General features: G+C 44.0%; 1 protein-coding gene across 2 annotated transcripts in view; it reads right to left on the reverse strand.

The window, feature by feature from the left end:
* AR (androgen receptor) overlaps positions 1-25,756 on the reverse strand; it is a 247,266-nt gene that overhangs the window by 13,350 nt on the left and 208,160 nt on the right. For both annotated transcript variants that reach the window (XM_082208535.1, XM_082208534.1), the window contains exon 5: positions 369-513. In XM_082208535.1, coding sequence (XP_082064661.1) covers positions 369-513 — 145 coding nt within the window. The remainder of the gene's footprint in view (positions 1-368; positions 514-25,756) is intronic.

A 25,756-nucleotide genomic window follows, 5' to 3' on the forward strand; every position in this document is an offset into this window, starting at 1 on the left:
TCCTGATGGGTTTGGTCAACTTTTATTAATTTATCGTTTTCTCTATTAAATTTCCATTCTACCCTACACCATAGATCTTAAGGCAGTTCACAACATAAAACCATCAGGTCTTTGCTGGTTTTGTAATGGGATCTCAGGTGGCCTCACCTCAAAGAGGATATTGTAGAGCTGAAAAAGGTTCAGAAGAGGGCAACCAAAATGATGAAGTGGATGAAGTGGCTCCCTTGTGAGGAAAGGTCGCAGTGTTTGGGACTTTTTAGTTTAGGGAAAAGGCAAGTAAGAGGCAGCATGATAGAAGTTTATAAAATGATGCATGACATGGAGGAAGTGGGGTAGGGAAGTTTTCCTCGCTCCCTCATAGCACTTACTCATTGAAGACCAAGTCTGGGGCGAAGTAGAGCATCCGAGAGTTCACGTTGGTGAATGATCTCCATCCCATTGCAAAAATCATGAGGCCCATCCAGGAATACTGAATGATCGCCATTTGGTCATCCACATGCAAGTTGCGGAACCCTGTGGAAGAAAAGAGGCACACCTGAGAAATGCTGTCAGGCTGGATGCAAAGCTTGCTACTATTCTTTCTTAAGAAAGCACTATCAGTATCTCCAGATGAGAGTAACTTGTCAATGCTGCTAATAATTTAAACTCCAGCAGCCCATTTGTAAGATTATATTTTGATACATACAGATGTGCACATGCATACTGTCATGAAGTAGTGATCCTGTGAGCAAGTATTGTTTGGTGGGACCCCTCAGGCAGGTGGTAACAATTAGTCCCAAAAGTGGGAGCATATGATGGGGTTGGCTGGTTGCCAGCATTCCCCAGCCCCTACAAATATTCAGTTCACCTGCTGAGGGAGGGAGAGAACATGCTGTGTTTTAGACTTGCTGCTTGATTTCCTGTATCTGGTGCCAGAGAAGAAGCCAATAAAGCCTGGTAATCAGTTTGGTGCCTTCGTGTGATTGGTTAGTAACTTGGGGGGAGGACTCAGGAAAACCACTCCCTCCTTGACATGGTGTCATAGCGGAGGACTCCAACAGGAGTTTTGGAGCTTCAGCACCTTGAGTGTGAATGGCAAGTGACTGTTTAGATGGTGGAAAGTGCTCATCAGTTGCAGGGGAAATGGCAGAAGAGTGTGCTTGCCTGTTTGGCGAGATGTGGGAAAGGAGCCAGCTAGATAATGGACGCGATGGGTGGAGACGTAAAGAAGGAATATGGTGGGGTGTCGAGACCTAGAGTGGTTCAGAGCACAGCTGTCAACATTTCTCTTTTTTTAAGGGGAATTCCCTTATTCTGAATAGAATTCCTCACAAGAAAAGGGAAAAGTTGACAGCTATGGTTTGGAGTGAGAGAAACTACTCTCCAGAAAGATCTTTCTGGGGTGGGGCGGTAATTGTGTTTATTGGGACAAGTGTATGTTTCCCCCATATACTGAAGGACAGGATTTAGTCGCATATTTTGCACTCTTTGAAGCTACATGTGAAGACTTTGTTCCCGTGAGCCACTGGATGAGAATTCTGCGCTCCTTGTTAACTGGTAAATTGGCAGATGTAATGGGAAAGCTGTCACCATTCAGTTTTAATAACTATGATAATTTTAAAACTTTAGCTTTGCAACAATTTGCTGTTTCAGCGAAGACCTACTGTCAAGCTTTTTCAAAGTGGATAAAGGTGGGATGCAAATTTATATTCTTGTTGCTGTGAATACACTGACTCGGACATGGCACATTGGCTCGGGGCTGCTGGAGTAAGTACTTTTAATGATTTGAAATAACTAGTACTTTTAGAACAATTTTATTGTGTACTGCCTGAAAATCTTCGAGTACCGGAACCCTAAAACTGCCAAAGATGCTGTGGTACTGGTGAAAAACATGAAACTGAATCACCGGCAAAGTTCTGGAAAGTCAACTTACGAAGGGGTGGAGTGGGAAAACAGTGACTTTGATAATAACAGGAAAACCCCTAGGCGGGAAATTTTCAGAGTTTCGTCTCAGAGTGGCTTGTGTTTCTTTTGCAAACAGCCAGGGCAGCTTAAGAAAGACTGTAGCTTGCTACAAGACAGAGAATGGTGGACAGGTTGCGTCTCGAGAACAGCACAAGTGCATGTGGTGCAGTCTGAGGAAGCTCTGTGGGAGGAGGGAGAGACCAAGTGAACAATCTATAGCGGCACCTCCCGCTCACCAGAATAAGGATTTGTTTTTAATTATGTAGCATGAGGCTTTATATGCAATGTTTAATTTTTTTGGTAAATGAATTCCATTAATCCATTCAATGTCATGCTCTTCCAGAGGTTTCTGAAACATTATTTGGTGCAGTTTTTCTAACGAGAAGATATGATCACAGATGCTTCTTTTTGCAGTTCTCAAAAGTGTAATTTTGTATCTGCAGAGATAACATGCCTTTTCTTTACAGGAAAAATGTTATAAAATAAACATACAAAGTTGAGGAAAAAACCTTAATCCCATTGTTCTTTTGCAAATTTATATACACCGAATCAACCTCTTACCTCTTAAATGCTAAGTTCCAAGAGGTTCAACGAATAGATTGTTTGGAGTGGAATAGATCTGCACAAGTAGCTAAGTGTGAAGCAGTGAAAATGAAAGTGCAAGCTTGTGAGCAGAATACTCCACAAGTCTTGGGGTCTTTGTGTAGTAATTGTGCAAGTCAGTTGCATGTCTGTGCAACTCAGACTTGAGGCAAGTGCTGACGGCACTTCAGGGATGGCAACCTCTTCCCTATCCCACTGAGTTCCAGCAACTGCACTAACACTTTACAGAATAGGCACCTGAATGTAGAAGCAAATCCAAAGGGGTGGTGGTGGTGGTGGAAATAGTAACTGGGCTGTAAGTCCTTGGCAAGACTTTGAAGTGCTTGCCAGACAACTAATAAGAGTTCACTGGTTCCAGCCCTTCTTCCAAGGGCTTGTTTGACATTGTCCAAACAATAAAGTCTCTACCTGGAACTTCAGTCCTGCAGCAGGAATCCCTGAAGTTCTTCGTTCCAGTCCTTGGTTCCCCTTTTCCAGGTTTCTACCTGCCTGTTTCTCTTCAGTCGGTTCTTTCTGCAAGCCTGTTCCAGCCTAGGCCTACCAACTGTATCTCTCTCCACCCCCTCTAGAAAAAGGAAAGCCAGCCTCTCCAAAGCCAGGGCTGCTGAAAGACATAGCCCCTCTGGGATTCCATTACAGTGGTACCTTGGGTTAAGTACTTAATTCGTTCCGGAGGTCCGTACGTAACCTGAAACTGTTCTTAACCTGAAGCACCACTTTAGCTAATAGGGCCTCCCGCTGCCGCACGATTTCTGTTCTCATCCTGAAGCAAGGTTCTTAACCTGAAGCACTATTTCTGGGTTAGCAGAGTCTGTAACCTGAAGCGCATGTAACCCAAGGTACCACTGTACATTTGTGTGTATAGCCTGAGATTTATCACAGTGTTCTCTCCCTGGAGGAGAAAACCTATAATGCATGCTAAAACTCAGTCTAAGTTTTTTTTTTAATTGTTTAACCACATCAGTTAACAAACATGGATAGATATGCTATAATGTTATTGTTTTAGTTAAATAAATTGTTTAAATTGTTATTAAGGAAATTCTTATTTTTCTCCTTCCAATAAAGTACAGCAGAAAAGTTGTCCAAATATAAACAGTTAAGTTATTAAACCTCACAATAATTTCATAATTATTGGTCTATGTATTTCTAATAGTATAACCAAATCAGTAATTTTTGATATAACTGTAGAAACTACTCTGAAAATTTATAATTCCAAAAATAAAACCTTCATCTGGTTGTAAATATTAAGATTATACCAGCAAGAATGAGTCTTTCTGTAAAAAAGTGATTTAAATCATGTCTTGTTGACTAGTGATTTAAATTGTGATTTAAATCGATTTGATTTAAATCAAACCCACCCTGCCGGGTGAGGGAGAAAACATGCTGCGTTTTAGACTAGCTGTTTGATGTCCTGTAGCTGGTGGCAGAGAAGAAGCCAATAAAGCCTGGTAACCCATTCGGTGCCTGCGTGTTACTGATGAGTAGCTTGGAGGGAGGACTTGGGAAAGTGACCCCCTCCTTGACACATACATACATATAGGGTTGGCTCATGAGATTTTGGCACCTGAGACAAACCACAATATGGTGCCCCTCCCTGCCAGGGAAAACGGGATCAGTGAAGATCTACATTGGGAACAAAGTGGGGAGAAATCAAATCAACCATACACAATGGTTGAAGTAGGAATCAAAGGCCACTGTGTGCATATGAGCCAACTCTTAGGGGCTGTGGTACCTTCAGTTCTCCCAATAAAATATTTGAGGGGGCCGGGCCCTCCAAAGTTAATGGGCAATGCCATTCAAATGGTGTGCATGCATTGCATCTTGTGACTGATTATGTTCAAGTTGACACTCCTGGTTGTGTGTGTGGTGGGAAGGGGCCTGCTCTGAATCATGCCAGGCAGGTGCAGAGCACAAAAGACTCTAGAGGGCAGTCCCCACAATTTCTTCCCTAGGGTTGGAAGGAGAAGACTAGCAGTGCCTCCTATTCACCAAAAGGCAGCTTAGAGGCGGCTGCTGTCAAGGAGGAGGCAGATCTTGCCTCCAAGGAACATGGCACAGTCGTTGCTGCTACCTCAGCAGCAGGCAATGCATTCCTTACAGGCAACACCTGCTGCTGCTGTAGATCCTGCTGTCTGAGGTGGTTGACTCATGTGTGGGCCAGTCCTATATGCATGTATACATAGATTCATATAGGTAATCTGGTAGGAGAGAAAGAATTCAGAGGAAGCATAGCAGGCTAAGCAGCTTGAAGCGCATAGTTCTGTTAGTTGTGTCTACTATTATTAGTATTACACATGTTAATTTTCTATTTATATTGCAGAATCCAGCAAGGCGCACAATACACATAATAGACTATTTTGAGCAGATTTCTCCAGACTTCAACATATGCGTGAATCTTATTTAACGCATTGAGTAGGTCACCTTATGTCAAGAATCCTTCAATATGTCCTGGCTAAGCAAGCTGCAAACTTTGCTTTGCTTTGCTCAAGTGGAAAGGCGGCTGAGGATTATGCCACTTGACGTTTACCTAGACTGAAATAAGTCACATGCACACCCGAAGCTCAAAAGCCCAGCCACCCACCCACCCACCCACCCACAGCATAATTTCACTAGCTATTGCCTTAGTAGTTGTAGCTCTCCTCATTCTAGATTTAAACTTCTTCTGTCAACTCTTTAGCCAACTTTCTTTATATGCACGTTGAAGTATTTTATTTCATAACTTAAGCTGCTCAATTTAAGCACCTGCAGTTGAGATTCCTGCATTGCACAGGGTTGGATTAAATGACCCTTGGGGTCCCTTCCAACTCTACAATTCTAAGCTTCAATGTACATTTGGAACAGTGGTTCCCAAAGTGGGTGGTAGCGCCCCCAGAGGAGTGGAATTAGTGTCCCCACTAAGAAGTAACGGTGCAGCAGCAGAGCTCTGGAGGTAAACCCCTCTGAGCATGCTGATCTTGTACAGTGGTACCTTGGGTTAAGAACTTAATTTGTTCTGGAAGTCCATTCTTAACCTGAAGTACCACTTTAGCTAATGGGGTCTGCCGCCACGCCGCCACTGCACGATTTCTGTTCTCATCCTGAAGCAAAGTTCTTAAACCGAGGTACTATGTCTGCGTTAGCAGAGTCTGTAACCTGAAGCATCTGTAACCTGAAGTGTATGTAACCCAAGGTACCACTGTATTTATGATTGAGCAGGCTACAGGCAAGGGCGAAACACCTTCCTCGCTTCATTTTTAAAGCTTTGCTGCTTTTATCACTTTCAGAGCTATCTTCTTTGGTTGTGTTTGTTTGCATTTACAATTCTGAGGTGTCACAACATAATCAATTATTAGTAATAATTTATTTCCTTATAAATGAGTTACTGTACATCTGTGGTAGGTGAAGGATGTGACATGTCTGGAAAGTAGTTATATATAAATATTTTATGCAATAAATCTCCTTCATCCTTATGTGTAAAAATATTTTTCATGCAATATTCTTTGCTGCATTTATTTTACTACAAGATTAGATCAGAACATGTATTTATTTTTGCTTATGTTTACTTTTCAAATAAATGTGAATTAACTGTTTTGAATTTTATTGTGTTATAATCTTCATTAGTGGGTCATGCAAACTGTTCTTCTAAATAATATTTTTAATGGAATAGATTAGGGAATGCTGTGCATGAGTTTATGGAACCAAGAGGGTGGCAGAAAAGATGGGGAACCACACTGGTTTAAAGTCTTAAGCAATAATGTTTTGACGATGTGCACATGTACGCACATTTCTGTACACAAGTGTTCCACAGACCAAAAGAAGCATTTTTTTCTGGGGGCTGCAAAGAATGTGAAACAAACAGTATCATTCAGCTGAGGTGCCCTGCAATAAACTTTAAATAGCCTTGCCTTTTAAAAGGCCATGCATGTCAAGCTGCATGTGATAACGCAGAATATACTTTTTAACATCTGACAGGCCAGTCAGCAAACAATACCTTCCTTCTTTGCCATTTCCTATAGTGCACAGTGTGTTCCCACAACCCAGCAGCCATAAATCCCAGTGCACAAAATATCTTGTCTTCTGACTGCCTTGATTTTGATAGCCTAATCTTCGTCATATAGAATTTCAAGGGTTTCTTTCAAGCAATTGCTGGGCAGCTACCAGGAACATTCTTTCCTGGGATCTTCTGTAGCAATGATGTCCACATCTGAGGCAAAGCATTCTGGCAATGGGTAACACTCTACATGCTGGATCATCTTGGTGTTTCCCGTTAGGCTGCCTGCAAACTAACTCCTCGAATGATAAAACCACTTGTTGCAATTGGTTTGATTTCTTGCATTTATACAGCACTTTGCCCCCCCAGCAGCTCAAGGTGGTATACATAGTTCTCCTCCTTCCCACTTTGTCCTCATAACAACCCAGTGAGGTAGGTTGGGCTGAGAGGAAGTGACTGGCATCTAAGGCCACATCCAAGGTGCTTCATGGCTAAGTAGGGATTTGAACCCTGGTTTATCTCATGTCCCAGACACTCTAACCAGTCCACCACACAGACTCATAACATAATACTTGCCATTTATATCATGGGTAGGCAAACTAAGGCCCGGGGGCCGGATCCGACCCAATCGATTTCTAAATCTGGCCCGCGGTTGATCCAGAAATCAGCATGTTTTTACATGAGTAGAATGTGTGCTTTTATTTAAAATGCATCTCTGGTTTATCTGTGGGGCATAGGAATTCATTCATTATTTCCCCCAAAAATATAGTCTGCCCCCCCCAAGGTCTGAGGGACAGTGGACTGGCCCCCTGCTGAAAAGGTTTGCTGACCCCTGGTTTATATAGTGGTTTAGAGCATTCAAGGTGCTTAATCTGAGCTATCGTAATGCCATCCTTACAACATCTCTGTGAGGTAGGCAAGCATTAACATCTCTATAACACAGAGGTGTGTGTGTGTGTGTCTGTCTGAGGTTAAGAGAGGGAGAGAGAAGCCTGCCTGAAAGAGTTAAGAGCAGAAGTGAGATTTGCACAGGAGACTTCCAGATTACTCCCTTAGTCTCTATATTAGCTCCATATATCAAACAGCATGTTAATTTGCACATAAGGCACCAAATCCATCTGATCATGAGCAGTAGTAAACTCCAAAGATTACTGAATTCAGGAACACCCAGAATAAAGGAAGGACTTTGCATTCCTGGTTTGGCTGGAATGGATTGCCCTTATCTGAAGGGCTGGCTGCCCTATGGAAGATGGAGCAAACTTGTTTTTTTCCTGCTGTGGAGGGTAGGAACCAAACGAACGGGACTTCCGGGTTAGCGCCATCGGTAATGGCGGAGTTCCTCTGACCGAGAGGAACCCGCTCCGTGAAAATCGGGTCTTGCCGCCACGGCGAAGGCGGAGACCCTTCAAAAATCCCAGGCGGAGGAAGCCTGGGAACGTGGGATTCAGCTGACACCAAGAGTGCCTCCCCTACTTGTGGGGAAACCCTTTTTAGGGGATCCGAAGCGAAGTGGGGTGAGTGGCGCGGTGTTTTGAATCGACTGCTACTTTTACGGAGTGAAGCCGCACAGCCGTTGCCGGAGAGCGCTGACTTTTTCATGTGGACAATTGGACTCTAAACAACTACCCGTGAGTAGAACGGAAAATTGGACTACGAAACATTTTAATTTGGCACCGAAGCGGGAAGGTTCTAAACAGGAAGTCTGCCTTCCGCTTTTGTAAATAGACTGAAGCAAAAATTTTGCAAGCTAAAGTCTGGAAAGTCGTATATAAAGGACTAAATTTCCTTCAGTTAAAATTACCAAAACCCCTCTTGGAAGCAGGAGAAGAGGGGGGGAATCTTAGATTGTTTAAACCTGCAGGAGAGAGAGTAAAGAAAGATAAATTTCCACCGTCTCGAACCTGGGAACGGGGTGTCAGAGATAGACGTTTTGGGGAAGTTCATCGACTGTGAATGAAACGTCTTTTGACAGATAGTTAAAAAAGAGAAACATATTGATTCCAATGTTGCCTTTTGCATTTAAAAGAAACAAAATATTTGAAAAACGAAAGTATTCCCCCCCCCCTTCTTGCTGGACCTGCTTTCAAAAGATGGATACAAATAGAAATTGTCTCCTCTAGAGGGAGCTTGTTAAACTGTTGCTGGAGTCGATCTGGGGAATTCCACAGCTGTGGAGATTAAGGATCGTGAGACCAGACTTTGACCTTGGATAAGAATGTGCTTAGAAGAAGTTTTGGTGCTTGCTTTTTGCAAGACAAGTGCTTTGTTGGAGCAGCTGCATGAGAAGATGGATTTGATGACTGTTGCAGTCAGTAATTTTGGACAAACAGTGAATACTCATATAGAAACCACTCAGGAACCAACCCAGGAATCTGCTTTGACAGGGCAAGTGCAGAAGCTAATGGAGGAGGTTGTTGTTGAACCTCAAGTAACACAAATGGAGAGACCCGAGGCCTTGTTGGAACATAAGCTGCTGTCTTTGACGACTGAATCTGGAGAAAGTCAGATTTGGAGAGATGGAGTACTGTTTGGTTTGGAGATGGGAAGTTGGATGGACCCCCCTATGCAGGGATGTCTTGGCTTTTGGGATATGGTTTTGGGCCAGGGGGAGTCTGGAGTTGTGGGGGTTCTTAACTTTGGAGGGACTTTGAAACATGCCTACAAATACTTTTTGGATTACAGTGCTGACTGTGGAGAATGGGCTGACCTGCCGAGGGGGGATGGAGACATGGTTGGGTTGGAGTCTTCCCGAGACCTCAATGAGAAAGGAAGGAAATTAAGAATAAGATCAGCAAAAGACAAAGTAAAGTGCAGGTATAAACAAGAAGAAGATCTGAAGAAGGGACATGGAAAAGACTTAAGAGCTTCGGACAGAAGATCACCAGGTTGATGGACTAGATGGAATGGATAGAAAGGAACTGACATAACCCGAGACCAGGAAGAAGAGACGCTGGATGAAGATTGGAAGAAAGTTTTTAAAAATTCATTTTGAGAATTAGTGTAAAATTAATGAGTGTTAGGAAAAATGTTGGAATGAAACTACTTGGCTTTAGTAGAAATGATATAAGGAGTTATGTATAAATAAGTATTAAGTTTTAAGTTTTAAGGCTTTTTATGGTAAGATAAGGTTAAAATAAATTAAGGTAATTTAATGACAGAATACAGTTAAAGATGGAAAGGATTTGCTGAGTTAATAAATAGGTAAGACTGTTAAGATAAATTATAGAACAAAAATTGAGAAAGATGGAAAGAATTTGCTGAAACAATTAATTGAACTAGAATACAAAAAGGGAGGTGTGAGGAGGTCGATGAAACAAGTAAATGAAAGATAAAGATATGGAATATTGGATTTTTATTGTTATTGTTCTTTTTTGTTATATTGTTTTATGGTTTCCTTTTTATGTATTGTAATGTATGTCTTGTTAAATTTTGTGTTTTTTTCTTTTTTCTGTAATTGTTAAACTTTTAATAAATATCATTTTTTTAAAAAACAACAACCCCAAACTAACAGATTCAAGTTACGAGAAAGAAGATTCTGACTAAACATCAGGAAGAACTTTCTGACACTAAGAGCTGCTCAACAGTGGAAGAGACTCCTTGCAAAGTGGTAGACTCTCCCTTCAATGGAGGTTTCTAAGCAGAGATTGTGTAGCCACCAGTCTTATATTCTTTAGCTGTAATTCCTGTAATGCAGGGGGTTGGACTAGATCCCTTGGGGGACTCTTCCAACTCTACAATTCTATGATTCCATTCAACATTTTCCCCTGCAGCTTCTCCCACCGACCTTTTCAGCCCTGAGGTTGAAGATGCTACAGATACAATCCCCAGCAAGCTAACACCAACCCCCAGCACAACTTATTTCCCAGTAAACATCTAATTGGCACATCTAAGTAGTATTTCATGTGGGTGGCGCTGTGGGTTAAACCACAGAGCCTAGGGCTTGCTAATCAGAAGGCTGGCGGTTTGAATCCCCGCAACGGGGTGAGCTCCTGTTGCTCAGTCCCTGCTCCTGCCAACCTAGCAGTTCAAAAGCATGAAGTGAAAGTAGATAAATAGGTACTGCTCCGGCGGGAAGGTAAATGGCATTTCCATGCACTGCTCTGGTTCGCCAGGAGCGGCTTAGTCACATGACCCAGAAACTGTACGCCGGCTCCCACAGCCAATAAAGCAAGATGAGCACCGCAGCTCCAGAGTCATCCGCAACTGGACCTAACGGGCAGGGGTCCTTTTACCTTTAAGTAGTATTTCACCCTACTGTTGGGAAATGCTGTTAATAGATACTGTTACCAGAATCTGGGGTGGGGGGGATGTATCTTTAAAAATTCATATAAAATGAATATTGTGGTAGATTTTCATCAATTCAATGTTGTCTTACTCAGGGAAGGGAGGGCTACCAGAGGAGGGGCTTGATCTATAGGTAAGGTCAGCCACAATCCCTGAAGAGTAGGACCACACCCCCAATGACCACACTACCTGGGTGATAAACCCTGGCATCATGCCTCCGGAGTGCCACACTGGAAGTCATCTCAAAGACAATGACTATCCTGCTCCAGTGGATTGGGGTCTCAGACAAGACCAAGGGGTGTACTTGACTCAACTGGGAGAAAAAAGGAAGATATAAATACTATCTTTGTTGTACCTAGAAAGAGGAATGCAAAGTAAGTTTGATTGACAGACAGGGCAGGTCTGATACTCAAGTTTCAGTTCAGATGCCATGCATGATTTATGACATGTTTATGACAAGTGCATGACGTTTTCCCAAAGGTATTGTTGGTAACTATGGGTAACTTTTAAAAAGGAGAAGTACCCTTTTAAAGACTTCTTTCTGCTTCCTTTACAGTGGTACCTATGGTTATGTACTTAATTCATTCCGGAGGTCCATTCTTAACCTGAAACTGTTTTTAACCTGAAGCACCACTTTAGCTAATGGGGCCTCCCGCTGCTGCCCGCGGAGCACGATTTTTGTTCTCATCCTGAAGCAAAGTTCTTAACCCAAGGTACTATTTCTGGGTTAGCAGAGTCTGTAACCTGAAGTGTATGTAACCCGAGGTACCACTGTATGTTGTAGTTTGAAGTCTTGTTGCAACACTAAAGATCAGACCACCTGGCCGCTGTTTTGCTTCATAATTTTGGCCGGAGCGTTTTATTTGACGATCCAACTCGAGCCCAGGGAACTCCCCACTACAATATAAACACCTTAAGAAATAATAATAAGTTTTTTCACCTGTATTTCAAGGCATATGTTTCACCTGTCCCCAAATAACAAAACCTCTGTTAGTATCTTTGTTCAGCAGCTATTAAATAATGCACATCAGCAGTTACTTTTATGGAAAGTATTTGGCTAGCATCATCTCAGCAATTAATATTTTCAGCATGTTCTTAAAGCCTTGTACATTTCAGCCTTAAAGCACTACACCCACTTACTTGGGAGTAAGCCTCACTACAACTGATTGGATCTACAGTGGTACCTCGGTTTAAGAACAATCCTGTTTACAAACGATTTGGTTTACGAACTCCTCAAAACCGGAACTAGTGTCCCAGTTTGCGAACTTTACCTTGGTCTACAAACAGAATCTGAATGGTGGAAGGGCACCGGTGGCGGGAGGCTTCATTAGGGAAAGCGCACCTCGGTTTAAGAACAGATTCAATTTAAGAATGGACTTCCAGAACTGATTAAGTTCGTAAACCAAGGTACCACTCTACTTCTAAGTAGTCATGCAAATTCTCTCTGTCGGGTTTCCCTTGTGCTTCATCCAGAAGCTGCAGTTGGTGCAGAATGTTGCAACACAAATACTGATAGGACTTGTCAGCATATAACATCTGTGCTCAGAGGTCTTCATTGGCTGCTGATCTACTGCCAGGCCAAATTCAAGGTGTTACTAATAGCATGTAAAGCCCTTTCCAGTTTACTTGGGACCATTTTACCTATGAGATCACCTTACTCTATGTACCCGCTCAACTGCTTCAATTGGTGGAATTGACACTTTTACTGGTGCCACAGAAAACCTGCCTCGCATATGTAAGAATGTGATCTTATAATGTGGTAGCACCAACACTTTGGAACTTCTTGACTGTTGGTATCAGGCAGGTTTCTTCACTGCACTCTTTTTGGTGCCTGTTAAAGACATTTTCATTTAGGCAAGCCTGTCCATTCATTTAGAATGTTCATGTATGTTTTAATCTGTTTTTAGTTTACTGATGATTTTATCTTCTGAATGTTTTAAAGAGCTGCTTTTTACTGATAAGCTTATTTTGTATTCTCTTGATGGTGTTTTGTAAAACAATAATAAATATTTTGGACACAGAGAATTACTGAAGTTTGTTTCCTTGTCCCTGACAAGTCAGGATATTGTTCCTTAGCTGTACTGTGACTAGTGAGCTAAGGCCTTAGTGCCGCAATATACCGTATGAGTTTGGCAGAGAGTTGTCTTGGGAGTCCCTGCACCCACAGAGGCTTGGCGGGGGGAGGTAGAGGGCCTTCTCTGTGGTGGCCCATAGCTTTGGAAATATCTCCCCACAGAGGTGTGTCTGGTGCCTTTGCTATACAGCTTCTAGCAAATGCTGAAAACACAGCTCTTTATCCTGTTCTTGACACCTGGGATGTATATTTCTAGGAACCTCCTTATTCATGTGACTGTAAGTTGTTTTAAACAGTTTTTTTCTCAGTACTGTGTTTTAATGCTGTAACCTGTCCTGGGACCTTTGGGTGAAGGGTGGGAAATATATATATATATATATATATATATATATATATATATATATATATATATATGCAGGTTGTTCTTATGTCTGAATGTGTATTTTGGCTTCAAGATTATGTGTTCATAGAATCACAGAATTGTAGTGTTGAAAGGTACCCCCAAGAGTCATCTAGCCCAACTTCCTGCAGAATCACAGTTCAGGAATCCCTGATGGATGGCTATATGACCTCTGCTTAAAAACCTCTAAGGAAGGAGGGTCCACCACCCTGCGAAGGAGTCTGTCCCACTGTTGAATGGCTCTCAGCAGCATAAAGTTCTTTCTATTGCCTGTTGCCTTTTACAAGAGGGAAGGGAGATAAATACTTAAAAGTCTGCTCCTGATCCTCAGAGCTCAAGGCACAAACACTCCTAGGTTAAATGTATTTGTGTGGGCCAGTATTTATAACAGATTAGGAAGGTTGTGAAATAGTCCCTTCAAATAAATGTGTGATTATAACTGAAGGGACTTTATGAGTGTTATGAGAATTATAAGGTCTAAGATATAAAATCAATGTACCAAGCATACACAAGCATACACAAGCAAGCAAGCAAGCAAGCAAGCAAGCAAGCAAGCAAACAAACAAACAAACAAACAAACCACATGTCTGAAACAGTACAGGGGGAAAAGTCCTGAAACCATTTTGTCTCTCCCAAATTGACCTCAAATGTTTCTCTGCAAGGAGGGAGGAAATGGGAAAAACCTCCCCATTGTCTCTTTGCTCACAAATCCTGCCCTAAGGGCACATTTAAGATATGAATAGGGTGACCCTGTGACCTGGATTCAGGAATTAAGTATTTATCATCACAAAAGAATGACCAGACTCTCCAGTTACAGATGGGTAGCCGTGTTGGTCTGCCATAGTCAAAATAAAAAAATTCCTTCCTGTAGCACCTTAAAGACCAACTAAGTTAGTTCTTGGTATAAGCTTTCGTGTGCATGCACACGAAAGCTTATACCAAGAACTAACTTAGTTGGTCTTTAAGGTGCTACAGGAAGGAATTTTTTTATTCAGACTCTCCAGGTAAACCCATTAACAGCCAGGTAAAAAGACCCTGATGTTGGGAAAGATGGAGGGCACAAGGAGAAGGGGACAACAGAGGATGGGATGGTTGGACAGTGTTCTCGAAGCTACCAACATGAGTTTGACCAAACTGCGGGAGGCAGTGGAAGACAGGAGTGCCTGGCGTGCTCTGGTCCATGGGGTCACGAAGAGTCGAACACGACTAAACGACTAAACAACAACAACAAAACCCATCAACAGGTTTCCTGCCAGACAGGATTCTGTTATAGACAGCCCCTTCTGTGATGTATGTATGATGTATTGGGGGGTGGTCTTGGGCTGCAGGGTGGCAATTTAAAAAGTCAATACTGTATTAGGACTTGCACACCACTGTTCTGGGTGCCTCCTCTCTCCTGCATGTGGTGAGGGAGGACCCTGTTGCAACACTTTAATAAAGATCAGGCTTACTAACTGCTTTGCTTCTCAATATTTTCTGGTACCAATAGAGAACCTCTTGGGTACCCTGTAAGGGAAAGGAGCAGTCCCCCCCCCCTTATAACATGAGTATATCTATTACTGTAAAGAAATTTATACCCCCAGAATTCCACAAGAAAGCTCCAAAACACTACTAAAAAAAATTAGCTGGCAAGTGATTGATTACCCAAAGATCCTGAAACAATCTTAACAGCTGATGGCATCACCATATCCATGATGCATCTACCATAGTTACACTGAGCTTTACATTCAATAATAAGTTGTTAAATGGAAGTACATAAAAAGCAACAGTTCACAATGAAAACAAGTAACAGGCTCTAACACTGCTAAAACCTTGAGCAAACAGGATGGAGTTGCCTGTTCCCAGAACGCAGCACAGCTGTGGCTTAAAAACCTTCTGTAGTAATAAACATTCACAAATCTTGTATTGGCAATATACAGATAAAAAAATTAAGGATATTTACAATTTTATAATATGCAGAGAATAACATGTGTTGAAAATGGTGGTCAGTTATTTTGGATGGCCACCAATGAGGATGACTTTAAAAGGGGATTGGACAAATTCATTTGCAAAATACATTTCCCTTTTTATTTTTACAGCAAGTGTGATGAATCACTGCTACCACCACCACCTCATTTGCCACCTAAGGCAATTGGACGTGGCCAGGGAAGCCCTGGCACACTGAAGGTGACAGGGGAGAAAAAGGGAGCATGAAGAGAAGGGGGTGGTGGGCAGCAGGTGCAGTAGGCAGCAAGTGGCACACTCCTCAGGGGCCTGGATCTGCCACCCCTCCCAGCTGTCCCCAACCTGCCGCCAGAGGCACCTGCCTCACTAAGCCTCATGAGCATGCTGGCCCTAGATGAATGCTTCGGATGCTTCATTGCCCATTTCTGCTCATGGGCTTTAACTGTCACTCGAACCAAAAAAGTGCAGCCCTGCCACCAAGTTGATGCCCCCCAGGATGCTTTGGGCTACAAGTGGCCCCAGCCAGGAAAGATGTCCAAAGCATCTGGAGGGCACCAGATTGGGGAAGTCAGTTGCAGTGCTTCAAATTATGTCTGTGTACAGTAAAAGGTAAAGGTAAAGGACCCCTGAATGGTTAAGTCCAGTCAAAGGCGACTGTGGGGTTGCAGCGCTCATCTCGCTCTCAGGCTGAGGGAGCCAGCGTTTGTCCACAGACAGTTTTCCGGGTCATGTGGCCAGCAGGACTAAACTGCTACTGGTGCATGGAGGACAGTGACAAGTGCCAGAGCACATGGAAATGCCTTTTACCTTCCTACTGTAGAACGAGCTAAAAAAATCCCCATGCAGAAAGAAACTAGGTTTATTTGCTTATTAAATTCCTTACATACCTCAGGTCTGAATACTGAAATTGATTATAGTTGCTTTTTGTGAATGTGTACTAAGGTTTATATGTAGAACACCTGAGCATGGGCTAGGTTTGTTTCACCTCTGTGGGCCGAGTAGATTACTGTGAAAAATAAATTTTGTATCTGTGAATTGCTATTACTTTAGATATGAAATTTGATTACATTTTTGTATGAGTTGAATTAATGTTTATATGCATAACATCTGAGTGTGGATTAAGTTTGTTTTACTTCTGCTGTGCCATATGGGTCACTTTAAGAAAGAAATTTTGTATCTGTTGATTGCCAACACCTGCTACTCGAATCAATATTGTGCTTGTGCCTGTCCTGTGATAGCATATATGAGTTTGTACTATTGATGAAGCCCAGGATGGCGAAACAAGGCTAATATTCCGGAAATCGTTGTCTTAGACTCTGTGAAAGAATTCTGTGGAACTGTAACAACCTTTCGTGTGGCTTGTTGGACTCTATGAACAGACAGGTGAAATAGACACATATATGGCCCTTATGCATGAACAGATTAGAGAATGAACTGATCCACTGGGCCTTCTACTTTTTTCATTGAACTTTATGAGCTACTTCTGTTGAAATCTACAATTTAATACAATGAATAGTATACTTTATTTATTCAAACGTGCAGCCGGTTACGTCTTGTGTGTTTATTGGATGTGATGCACAGCATGAACGAATGAACTCGCTGCACAAATGAACAAATGTGCAAGTACATGAGAGCAAAAATTGTGCCCATTTCACTCTTCCTCATGCTATTTTCATTTTTAAAAATGCCTTCAAAAGACTTCTGACGCATCTCGTCACCAGAGGCTCCTGAGCAACATTAGATGGTTGCACTTATGGTTGGTTGAAGGGATGAAGGACAGGAAGCAGAAAGTGGAAATAAATGGGGCAGTTTTCATAAAAGAGGGATATAAGAAGTGGGGTCCCCCATTCATTCTAATTGGGACTGGCATACTTTAATGTTTTCACAAATAACCTACAGTAGTCTTTCCAAATCCAGTGCCTTCCAGTTTAGCCTTTGGGCTAAACTTTCAGTATGCCTGGCCATTAGTCATATTGGCTGGAGCTGATAGAAATTTGGGAAGGCTGAGTGACAATCAGAGTTGTTCAGAGTGATGGTCAAGTATAGTATTCACCATTATTCATCCATGCAGAGTGCAAAGAGGTCTAAAGTCTCTCTCAAGTCAGGGGTGGATTTAGGGGAATGTGATTGATTTAGTTGCACTGAGTGTAGACCAGGGGTCAGCAAACTTTTTCAGCAGGGGGCCAGTCCACTGTCTCTCAGACCTTGTGGGGGGGGGGCAAGACTATATTTTTGGGGAAAAATATGAACGAATTCCTATGTCCCACAAATAACCCAGAGATGCATTTTAAATAAAAGCACACATTCTACTTATGTAAAAACACCAGGAAGGCCCCACAAATAACCCAGAGATGCATTTTAAATAAAATCACACATTCTATTCATGTAAAAACACGTTGTTTCCTGGACTGTCCCGGGCCGGATTTAGAAGGCGATTGGGCTAGATCTGGCCCACGGGTTTTAGTTTGCCTACCCATAGTGTAGACCCTCAGGGGTGCCACAACTATGGTGTAGAGGTGGGGTGTGTGTGCTGAATTCTGGTGTCATACAGGGTGCTGCTGATATTTGAGACTCCACGGTCTGCCACTGCTCAAGTGGGTGGTTGCAAAGTGTCAAATGGGTTTCAATGTAAATAAGTGGAAAATGATGCGCACTGGAGCAAACATTTCCTAATTTCACATAGAATCAGAACTAGCAGTGAGTGACTAACATGGGAAAGATATATTTGGGGGTCATGTTAGATAGGTGAAAATGTCAACTCAGTGTGCAGCAACAGTGAAAAGGGCATACTAGGGATGAATTAGGAAACAGAGTAAATATAAATCAATGGCATTATATAAATCTGCTATTTATAAATCACATACACAGTATTTATATAATTTCATCACACCAACAGATGGTGTTATTGTATTTTGCAGAATCAGAGAACTGTAGAGTTGTAAGGGACCCTGCGGGTCATCCTATCCAAGCCCTTCTATGCAAAATTAACAGCTAAAGAATCCCTGACAGAAGGCCATCCAACCTCTGCTTAACAACATCCAAATGAGAGTCCACTATCTTCTAAGGGATTTCTTTCCACTCTCTAATGGCTCTTACTCTCAGAAAGTTCTTCCTGATGTTTAGTCAGAATCTCCATTCTTGTAACTTGAATCCATTTGTTCAGGTTCTACTCTCCAGAGCAGGATAAAACAGGCTTCTTCCACCTTCCATGAGAAAGCCCTTCAGACATCTGAAGATGGTTATCCTATCTCCCTCCACTCTCCTCTTTTCCAAGCTAAACATACCGTATTTTTCGTCCCATAGGACGCACCGGCCCATAGGACGCACCTAGTTTTTTGGGGGGAAAATAAAGGGGGAAAAATTATATCCCCCCCCAGGTGCGGGGCTGGGGCAGGGGAAGCCCAAGCTTCCCCCGACCCCAGCCCCCAGAACAGGCTGCTATCCGCTAGCCGTGGGAGAGCCGCGTGGCTCTCCCATGGCTAGCGGAGCGCTGTGCGAAGCCCAAAGCTTGGGGCGTGCTGAGCTCAGCGCGCCCCAAGCTTCTGGGTGCCGACAAGCTCTCTGCTACCCGTGGGAGAGCCGCGCGACTTCGCGGGGCTCTCCCACGGCTAGCGGAGCGCTGCGCGAAGCCCGAAGCTTCGGGCGTGCTGAGCTCAGAGTGCCCCAAGCTTCTGGGTGCAGGCAAGGTCTCCACTAGCCGTGCGAGAGCTGTGTCTCCCACGGCTAGCGGATAGCTTCCTGAAGCCTGGAGAGCGAGAGGGGTCGGTGCGCACCGACCCCCCTCGCTCTTCAGGCTTCAGCGAAAGCCTGCATTCGCCCCATAGGACGCACACACATTTCCCCTTCATTTTTGGAGGGGAAAAAGTGTGTCCTATAGGGCGAAAAATACAGTACCCAACTTCCTCAACCATCCCTCATAAAACATGGTTTTCAGACTCTTAATCATCTTGGTCGCTCTCTTCTGTACAGCTTCTATTTTCCTCCGTCAACAGGCGTGCCCAGAACTGGATACAGGACTCTAGGTGGAATCTGACCCAGGCAACACAGAGCAGTCCTATGACTTTCCTTGATCTGAATCTAGAATTCTGTTCATGAAGTCCAAAATCACATTAACCTTTTGGGCTGCTGCATCACACGGCTGACCCATGTTATGCTTGTGATCTACCAAGGCCCTGAGAACCTTCTTGCATGTACTCCTCGCAAGCCAAGTGTCCCCCACCCTATATTTGTGCATCTGGTTATTCCTGTGTAAGTGCACATTTCTACAACATTATATACACTTCTGGCAGTCCCATCTCTAATGGATATTGTAATGTTAGGAAAAGGGGAACCAGAGCCAGCTAGAGTCTGAAGAATCTCCTATGTGTGGGAAAAATGATAAAGCCTTTGAGAATTTTTTTTAGGAGTCCTTGCAACCCAGGGTAGTTTTGCGGGAGAAAGAACTACAAATGGGTCAAGGTGGAGTCATAAAAGCCATGACTTTATTGGGTACAGTTCATTGGTTACAGAGACAGTGAACATCCACTGGCTGGGTAGACTGAGCTGGCATCTGGGTGGCCAATGTGAGAAGAGGATGCTGGACTGGATAGGCCCTTGGACTGATTCAGTAGGGCTCTTCTGAAGTCCTTATCCTGTGACCACGGTGTGCGTCAGGCATGCCCACCCTGTGAGCTATGGAGTGGTCATAAGACCCAGATCCACAATACTATTTAAGGGAATCCCGCTTTGAGTGATGCCTGATGTGGACCTGGCCCAATGCCTTCTCCACCAAAAGAAGTCATGGAAATACATTTAGGATCAAATTATACATCTGTATAAGCAGAATAGCGGTGTTGCTATGAGGAAGCAGAAAACTCTGCGCTGCAAAGCCCAGTCACAATTGTGAGCAAAATAATTTCCCAACCCTGTCAACCAGCAGCAAACGTTCATTCATAGCAAGGCAGTTAAATCTAGAATTAGAGGTAGGGAGAGAAGCCAGAGGTGTAAGGCCCTAAGGACAGGAAAACTTCCAGTGGATCTGGCCCTTCTTGAAATTGGTCCAGGGAGTCACTCAAGGTAGTTAACAATAGCGAGGAGGCTTTGTTGCATGTGGGTTTCAAAACACGGCCTTGGGAGGAAAAACCCTCCGCAACTTAAGACTAATAGAGGAACACATCATTTATGTGCACTACCCCTGCTGGTTCAACATCAAAGTAAAACGCTCTTGGGTGGAAGGTCCACGCCACATCTTGTTTCAGCTGCAGCAAGGCTGCAAAAAAAGGTTATAGTGGATTATAGGTTATAGTTTTGCCACCCATCCAACACTCAGCATGGTGTGCATTCAGGAAGCTGATAATCCAGACACTCTTGTGATCAGATGACAGTGAGGAGCACTCATCAAGATCATTGACTTGAGGGGTGGAGATGATGACACTCTGGAAGATCTTTCTGTATATCTGATGAAGACAGCTTCCATCACCCTAGTGCTTCATCCCAGTTGGAGCTGAAAGACTGGTCTGACAGGGAGGTCTGATGGGGTCTTTACAGTGGAAGTAAAGAAGTTCACTGACGAAGCCATGCAACTTCCATAGTGGCTCTGTCATGCCCAGTCTACACAAAGGTGTGTGGAACAACTCAAAGTGGCATCAGGTAGGGTGTATATACAGGATAAACATGAGGGCTACATTAGAGCAGTGTTTCCCAACCTTTTTTGGGCAAAGGCACACTTGTTTCATGAAAAAAATCTCGAGGCACACCACCATTAGAAAATGTTTAAAAAATTAACTCTGTGCCTATATTGACTATATATAAAGTAACTCTCTTTAATAGGAATCAAATAAACACAAAGAAAGTATTTTATAATTACTTTATTATGAAATAGTAAGTAAACAGAAATATGAAAAATTATAAAATACTTTATTCAGTGCGCAACCTGGGCCTGTTTGGCTGAACACAAAGCTGATATTCTGGCTGGAATCGAAGAAAGACACACACGTAGCTCTTCGTCAACAGCTCTCAGTCTCTCTCTGTATTTAGTTTTTATAGCAAATGAAGGAAGAGTAAGCAGGCTGGGGTGGGTTAAGTAAGGGCTGAAAGTGCCTAGATGAAGTGGGGGAAGCTAGAGAGGAGGTACATTCTGACGTTTGAGGATAGACTAGGTTCTTTATGTGAATGATAGGTGAGTTATTTGACAGATCGAACTGAGAGCAAGGTGTGGCTTGTGTAGCTGGGGTGGACATGAATGTTTGGGGTGCAAACCCCAGGCCGGCCAGGTCCGAGGGGGGGCAGGGAGAGACGGGCCTGCCTGCCTCTGCCTGCGCTGTGGTGTGTTTTGCCCCGACGGACCGACCTGCCAGCTGTCTCCGCAGTAGCAGCGCGGACTGGAGCTCCGTCATTCTCCCCGCCGGTGCCCGGGGAGGGGAGTGTGGGGCGGCCGCTGTGGAAGCGACAGCGTGCCCCTCCTCCTCCTCCTCCACTTGCCGGGCTAGAGCCAGCCGGCTAGCGCTCGCCCCTCCTTGCTCGAGCCGACCCCGCCGCCGGGGGCCTTCCCGTCCTCTCAGCGGCGCCGCCTCGCGTCCCTCGTCTGGGGGTTGGGAGGGGGCTGGGGGGGAGGAAGGGGGCGAGGGGGAGCAGCCGCCGCCGCTCCTGAGGAGATTCTGAGGCGGTGGCGGGCGACGCGTGGCGGAAGAGGAGGGGTCCCGCCAGCCCCGCGTTTCTCTCTCTCTCTCCCTCACGGAAACCTTCCCCTCAGCTTCTGCAGCTTTTTCTCTTCTTTCCCTCTTCCTTTTTTTTTTTTTAAAAAAAGAAAAATCTTTCCTTTCTCTCTTTTCCAGCCCCCCTCCCCTCTTCACGGAATTTCACTGCACTCGGGCGCCGCGGCGCGCAGGCGCACTGCTCGCTCCTCTTTCTGCGCAGGCGCCTTCTCTCGCTCTTTCGTCTCCTTTTCTTTCTCTCTCGATGGTCCGCCTACAAAGGAGCGAGGGAGGCGCCCGCCATGTTTGGATTTGCATCCAGCAGGAGATGCCGCCGCCGCCCCGCCTCTCGCCGCCCGACTCGCCTGCCTCCCTCCCACGGCACACCAGGCAACGTCTCGCGGCACACTAGTGTGCCGCGGAACACCGGTTGGGAAACACTGCATTAGAGGTCAAGAAACAAGTTGGCGAATAATGTCAAATAACAAATGAAAGCAAGACTTGATGAAACTTGTTGCTTAAATTTCTTATTAACTGATGTCATTACTTTCTAATGTTGTTTTATGATTACAAGGTAATGCTGTATGCCTAGTAGGATATGTTTTATGCCTAGAAATAATTTTTTTTATAGCCTTACCTGACATTTTCTGAAGGTAAAATTAAAATTCTTTGATTTCCTGAGAGCAGTTCATGTGCTGCTTTTTGATCAAATGTAGATTGACTAAGCAAAATATTGTCCAATCACAAAAATAGCAGATTTGAATTCTTCTCACCCCAAAACATTTTAAAAAGAAATTTACAAAAAATTTCATCCCCTAAAGTGACATGCCCTTGTAGGGTGGCCAGGTTCCTAAGGGTGAGCTTGGAAGAAACCTGTAACTCCCCAAACAAGAGAATGCACACAGGAAGCAGCAGTGAGGGTTTCAAGTTGTATGTAGGGGATGTAGTGTGGCTCCGAGTCCAAAGACTGTGACAGCAAATTGCCAGCTTGCTGGTTTGCTTGCCTGCTGCAAGTGTTTCTGGAGAGAGGATGGTTGAGTGGATAGGAACAGATGGCATTCCTGCATTGCAGGGGACTGGATTAGATGACCCTTCAGATCCCTTCTAACTCTGCAATTCTATGAGATAGGGCTCCAAAAAGGTGGCAGTAGCAGTTGCTGGAAATGCCACTTGCTGCAGTCACCTGGAGGCTTTTTAATCGCATGGAAACTCAATCATGGGCTTTGAAAAGTTAAAATGCAGGGTGTTTTGTTAAAATAATCTCCCAGGTCTCGTCAGCATAGGAAGCTGCTTCACACTGAATGAGAGGCAGCAGTGGCTCTCCAGAATTTCAGGCCAGGAGCCTCTCCCAATCCTATCTGGAGATGCCATCAGGGATTGAACCTAGGACCTTCTGCTTGCAAGGCAAACACTTTAATCACTGAGATATGGTCCTTTCCCTTCCCCAAAGATCAGCTAGATCACCCACTTGAGCTTCCAGGATAGGGCCTCAGACACAGTGCTGTTGGGTATTCTTAGATAACAGGCCACCAGCCACACAGGAAAGGGTCTCCTTCTCTGCTGCTCCCTCCACTTGATGGTGCAAGGAGGGAGACCCAGGGCTGCTCTTAGCAGGGTAGATGATCTGGGGAGAATTAGGATGTGTAGAGGGAGCTGCTGAAGATTGCAACCCCTCCCCCAATGCTATTATTTGTCACCAGTGGTTGTTCCTCCTCTGCTGAACAGCAGCTTCAGGTAGGGGGCTAGATTTGAGAGTATGAGAGCATGGGGCAGGGATTAACTACCCTGCCCCATGGTCCCGATCCTGATCAGACCTTCCTGCAGTTGCTATTTTTAAAAGAGAGAGAGAGAGAGAAAGAGAGAGAGAGAGAGAGAGAGAGAGAGAAAGAAAGAAAGAGTAACACATCAAGCCCTAAATTGAACACAAGGCATGGTTTAGCACCCAAAAAAGGAAGAAATGGGGGACAGGGATATGGGTGAGGTTTACCAAAAGCTTGCATTTTTCTAAATTAAGTGGACAGACAGAATTTCATCTAACCAGAACTGATGGACCCCCCCCCCCCCGTGGAACTGATTGGCCTCCTGATTCAGGACAAAGAAAATGGAAGGCTTCACACAATGAATAATGGATGCACAGAAATTTGCAGCACAAATGGTGGTGATGGCTTTGGAAAGGGATTAACCAGAATCAAGGAGAGGAGGTGCTGTTCCTCATAGTAGCTAAGTACAGCCAAGTTTAGGGGTGTCATCCCTCTGGAAACCAGTTCCTGGGGAACAAGAGCAGATTGTTGACCTTCACATCCCTGCCTCTTGCTGGTCACCATAGTAGAGAGGGTGCTTGGCTGGATGGACTCTTTTTAGGTTCTTATTTCTTGGCAAGTCCCTTTGCAAGAGAGAGTCCTACAGCTGGGAGGTAGCCACCAAGAGTTTGTTTCCAAGTGGCCTTTCTGTCTGGACATGGAGTGCAGGTAGATATCCTGACCAATTGTGATTGGATAAGAACAACAGACGGTGGTTTCTCAGGAATATGGTGATCAAGTTGTTAAGGGTACGATGGAGCAAAACCTGTAACTCAAAAAACAAGATGGTATATGTGGTGGGTGTTGCAAATGTGTGGCGGGGTGGGTCTGAGCCCAAAGGCTCTAGTGGCAAACTTACTAGCATCCAAGAAGTCATCAGTGCTTCTAGAGATGGTGAGTTGGTGTGCACAGGTTGTAGAAGTGAGATTCCTGCATTGCTTGGGGTTGGACTAGATGATTCTTTGTGTCCCTTCCAACTCTACAATTCTGTGATTCGGTTCAATTTTTTATTCTATGAGATGGGGTTCTAGGCAGGTGACTGCAACAGTTGCTGGAAACATCACCTGCTACAGTCACTTGGAGGCTTTTTCCTGCATTGAATCTCAGTATTAAAAAATGTAGTGTGATCTATTGAAATCAAATTAAAATTTTAGCACAAGGCTTAATTAAAACAGCCTCTGCAACCTCAGTCTTACTGTGGAGGGTGCCACAGAACTGGATGTTTGCTCATTTCATGGGACAGGAAATACATCCTAGATCATGTGCAGACACACCCCTCTCCCAGGGCAACTGGACAGCACTTGACTTTGTCCTTAGAAGGGGGTACTTGCCCTGGTTCTGGGGAAATGCTGCCAAACATTCATATGCTTGTGGCAAATGGATCATTCTGGCAGACAAAATGCAAAAAAAATTGAAGCATGTCAGGGGAGGCCCCCAGTGAGAGGGTTTTTTAAAAATTTTTTTACAACCAACAGTACCCCCACTGTGAATGAAATTTTCTTGTTGGCAATACTTCAGCCTGTTTTTAAATAAACATGTAGGCACTCCGTGGATAATATTCAGCCTTAGAGCTTGGAAAGGATTATTTCATGACTGCTGTGCTATATCACTGGCTCTGATGTAACTCTAAACCATGGGTTAGTATTATGGGAGTGAGCCTTGGACTTGCCCTGAGGTGGCTATGTCCTCACTAACAAAAAAGAGAAACCACATAACTAAAAAAGAGGACACAAGCTGATATAAAACTGCTTATTTATATGTATGGTCAAAAACTTAGAAATACAGTGGATGCTTGGGTTGCGAACGTGATCTGTGTGGGAGGCAGTTCGCAACCCGCAACGTTCGCAACCTGCAGCACCATGTCTGCACACACGCGGGTTGCGATTCGGTGCTTCTGCGCATGCGCAAAGCGTGATTTAGAGCTTCTGTGCATGCACGACTGCCGAAACCCGGAAGTAACCCATTCTGGTACTTCCGGGTTTCGGCGTGTCCATAACCCGAAAAAAACACAACCTGAAGTGTCTGTAACCCGAGGTATGACTGTAATTTTAATGCTTTATATACAAC

Source organism: Podarcis vaucheri, assembly GCF_965113315.1.
Source record: "Podarcis vaucheri genome assembly, chromosome: Z".
Taxonomy (NCBI): Eukaryota; Metazoa; Chordata; class Lepidosauria; order Squamata; family Lacertidae; genus Podarcis; species Podarcis vaucheri.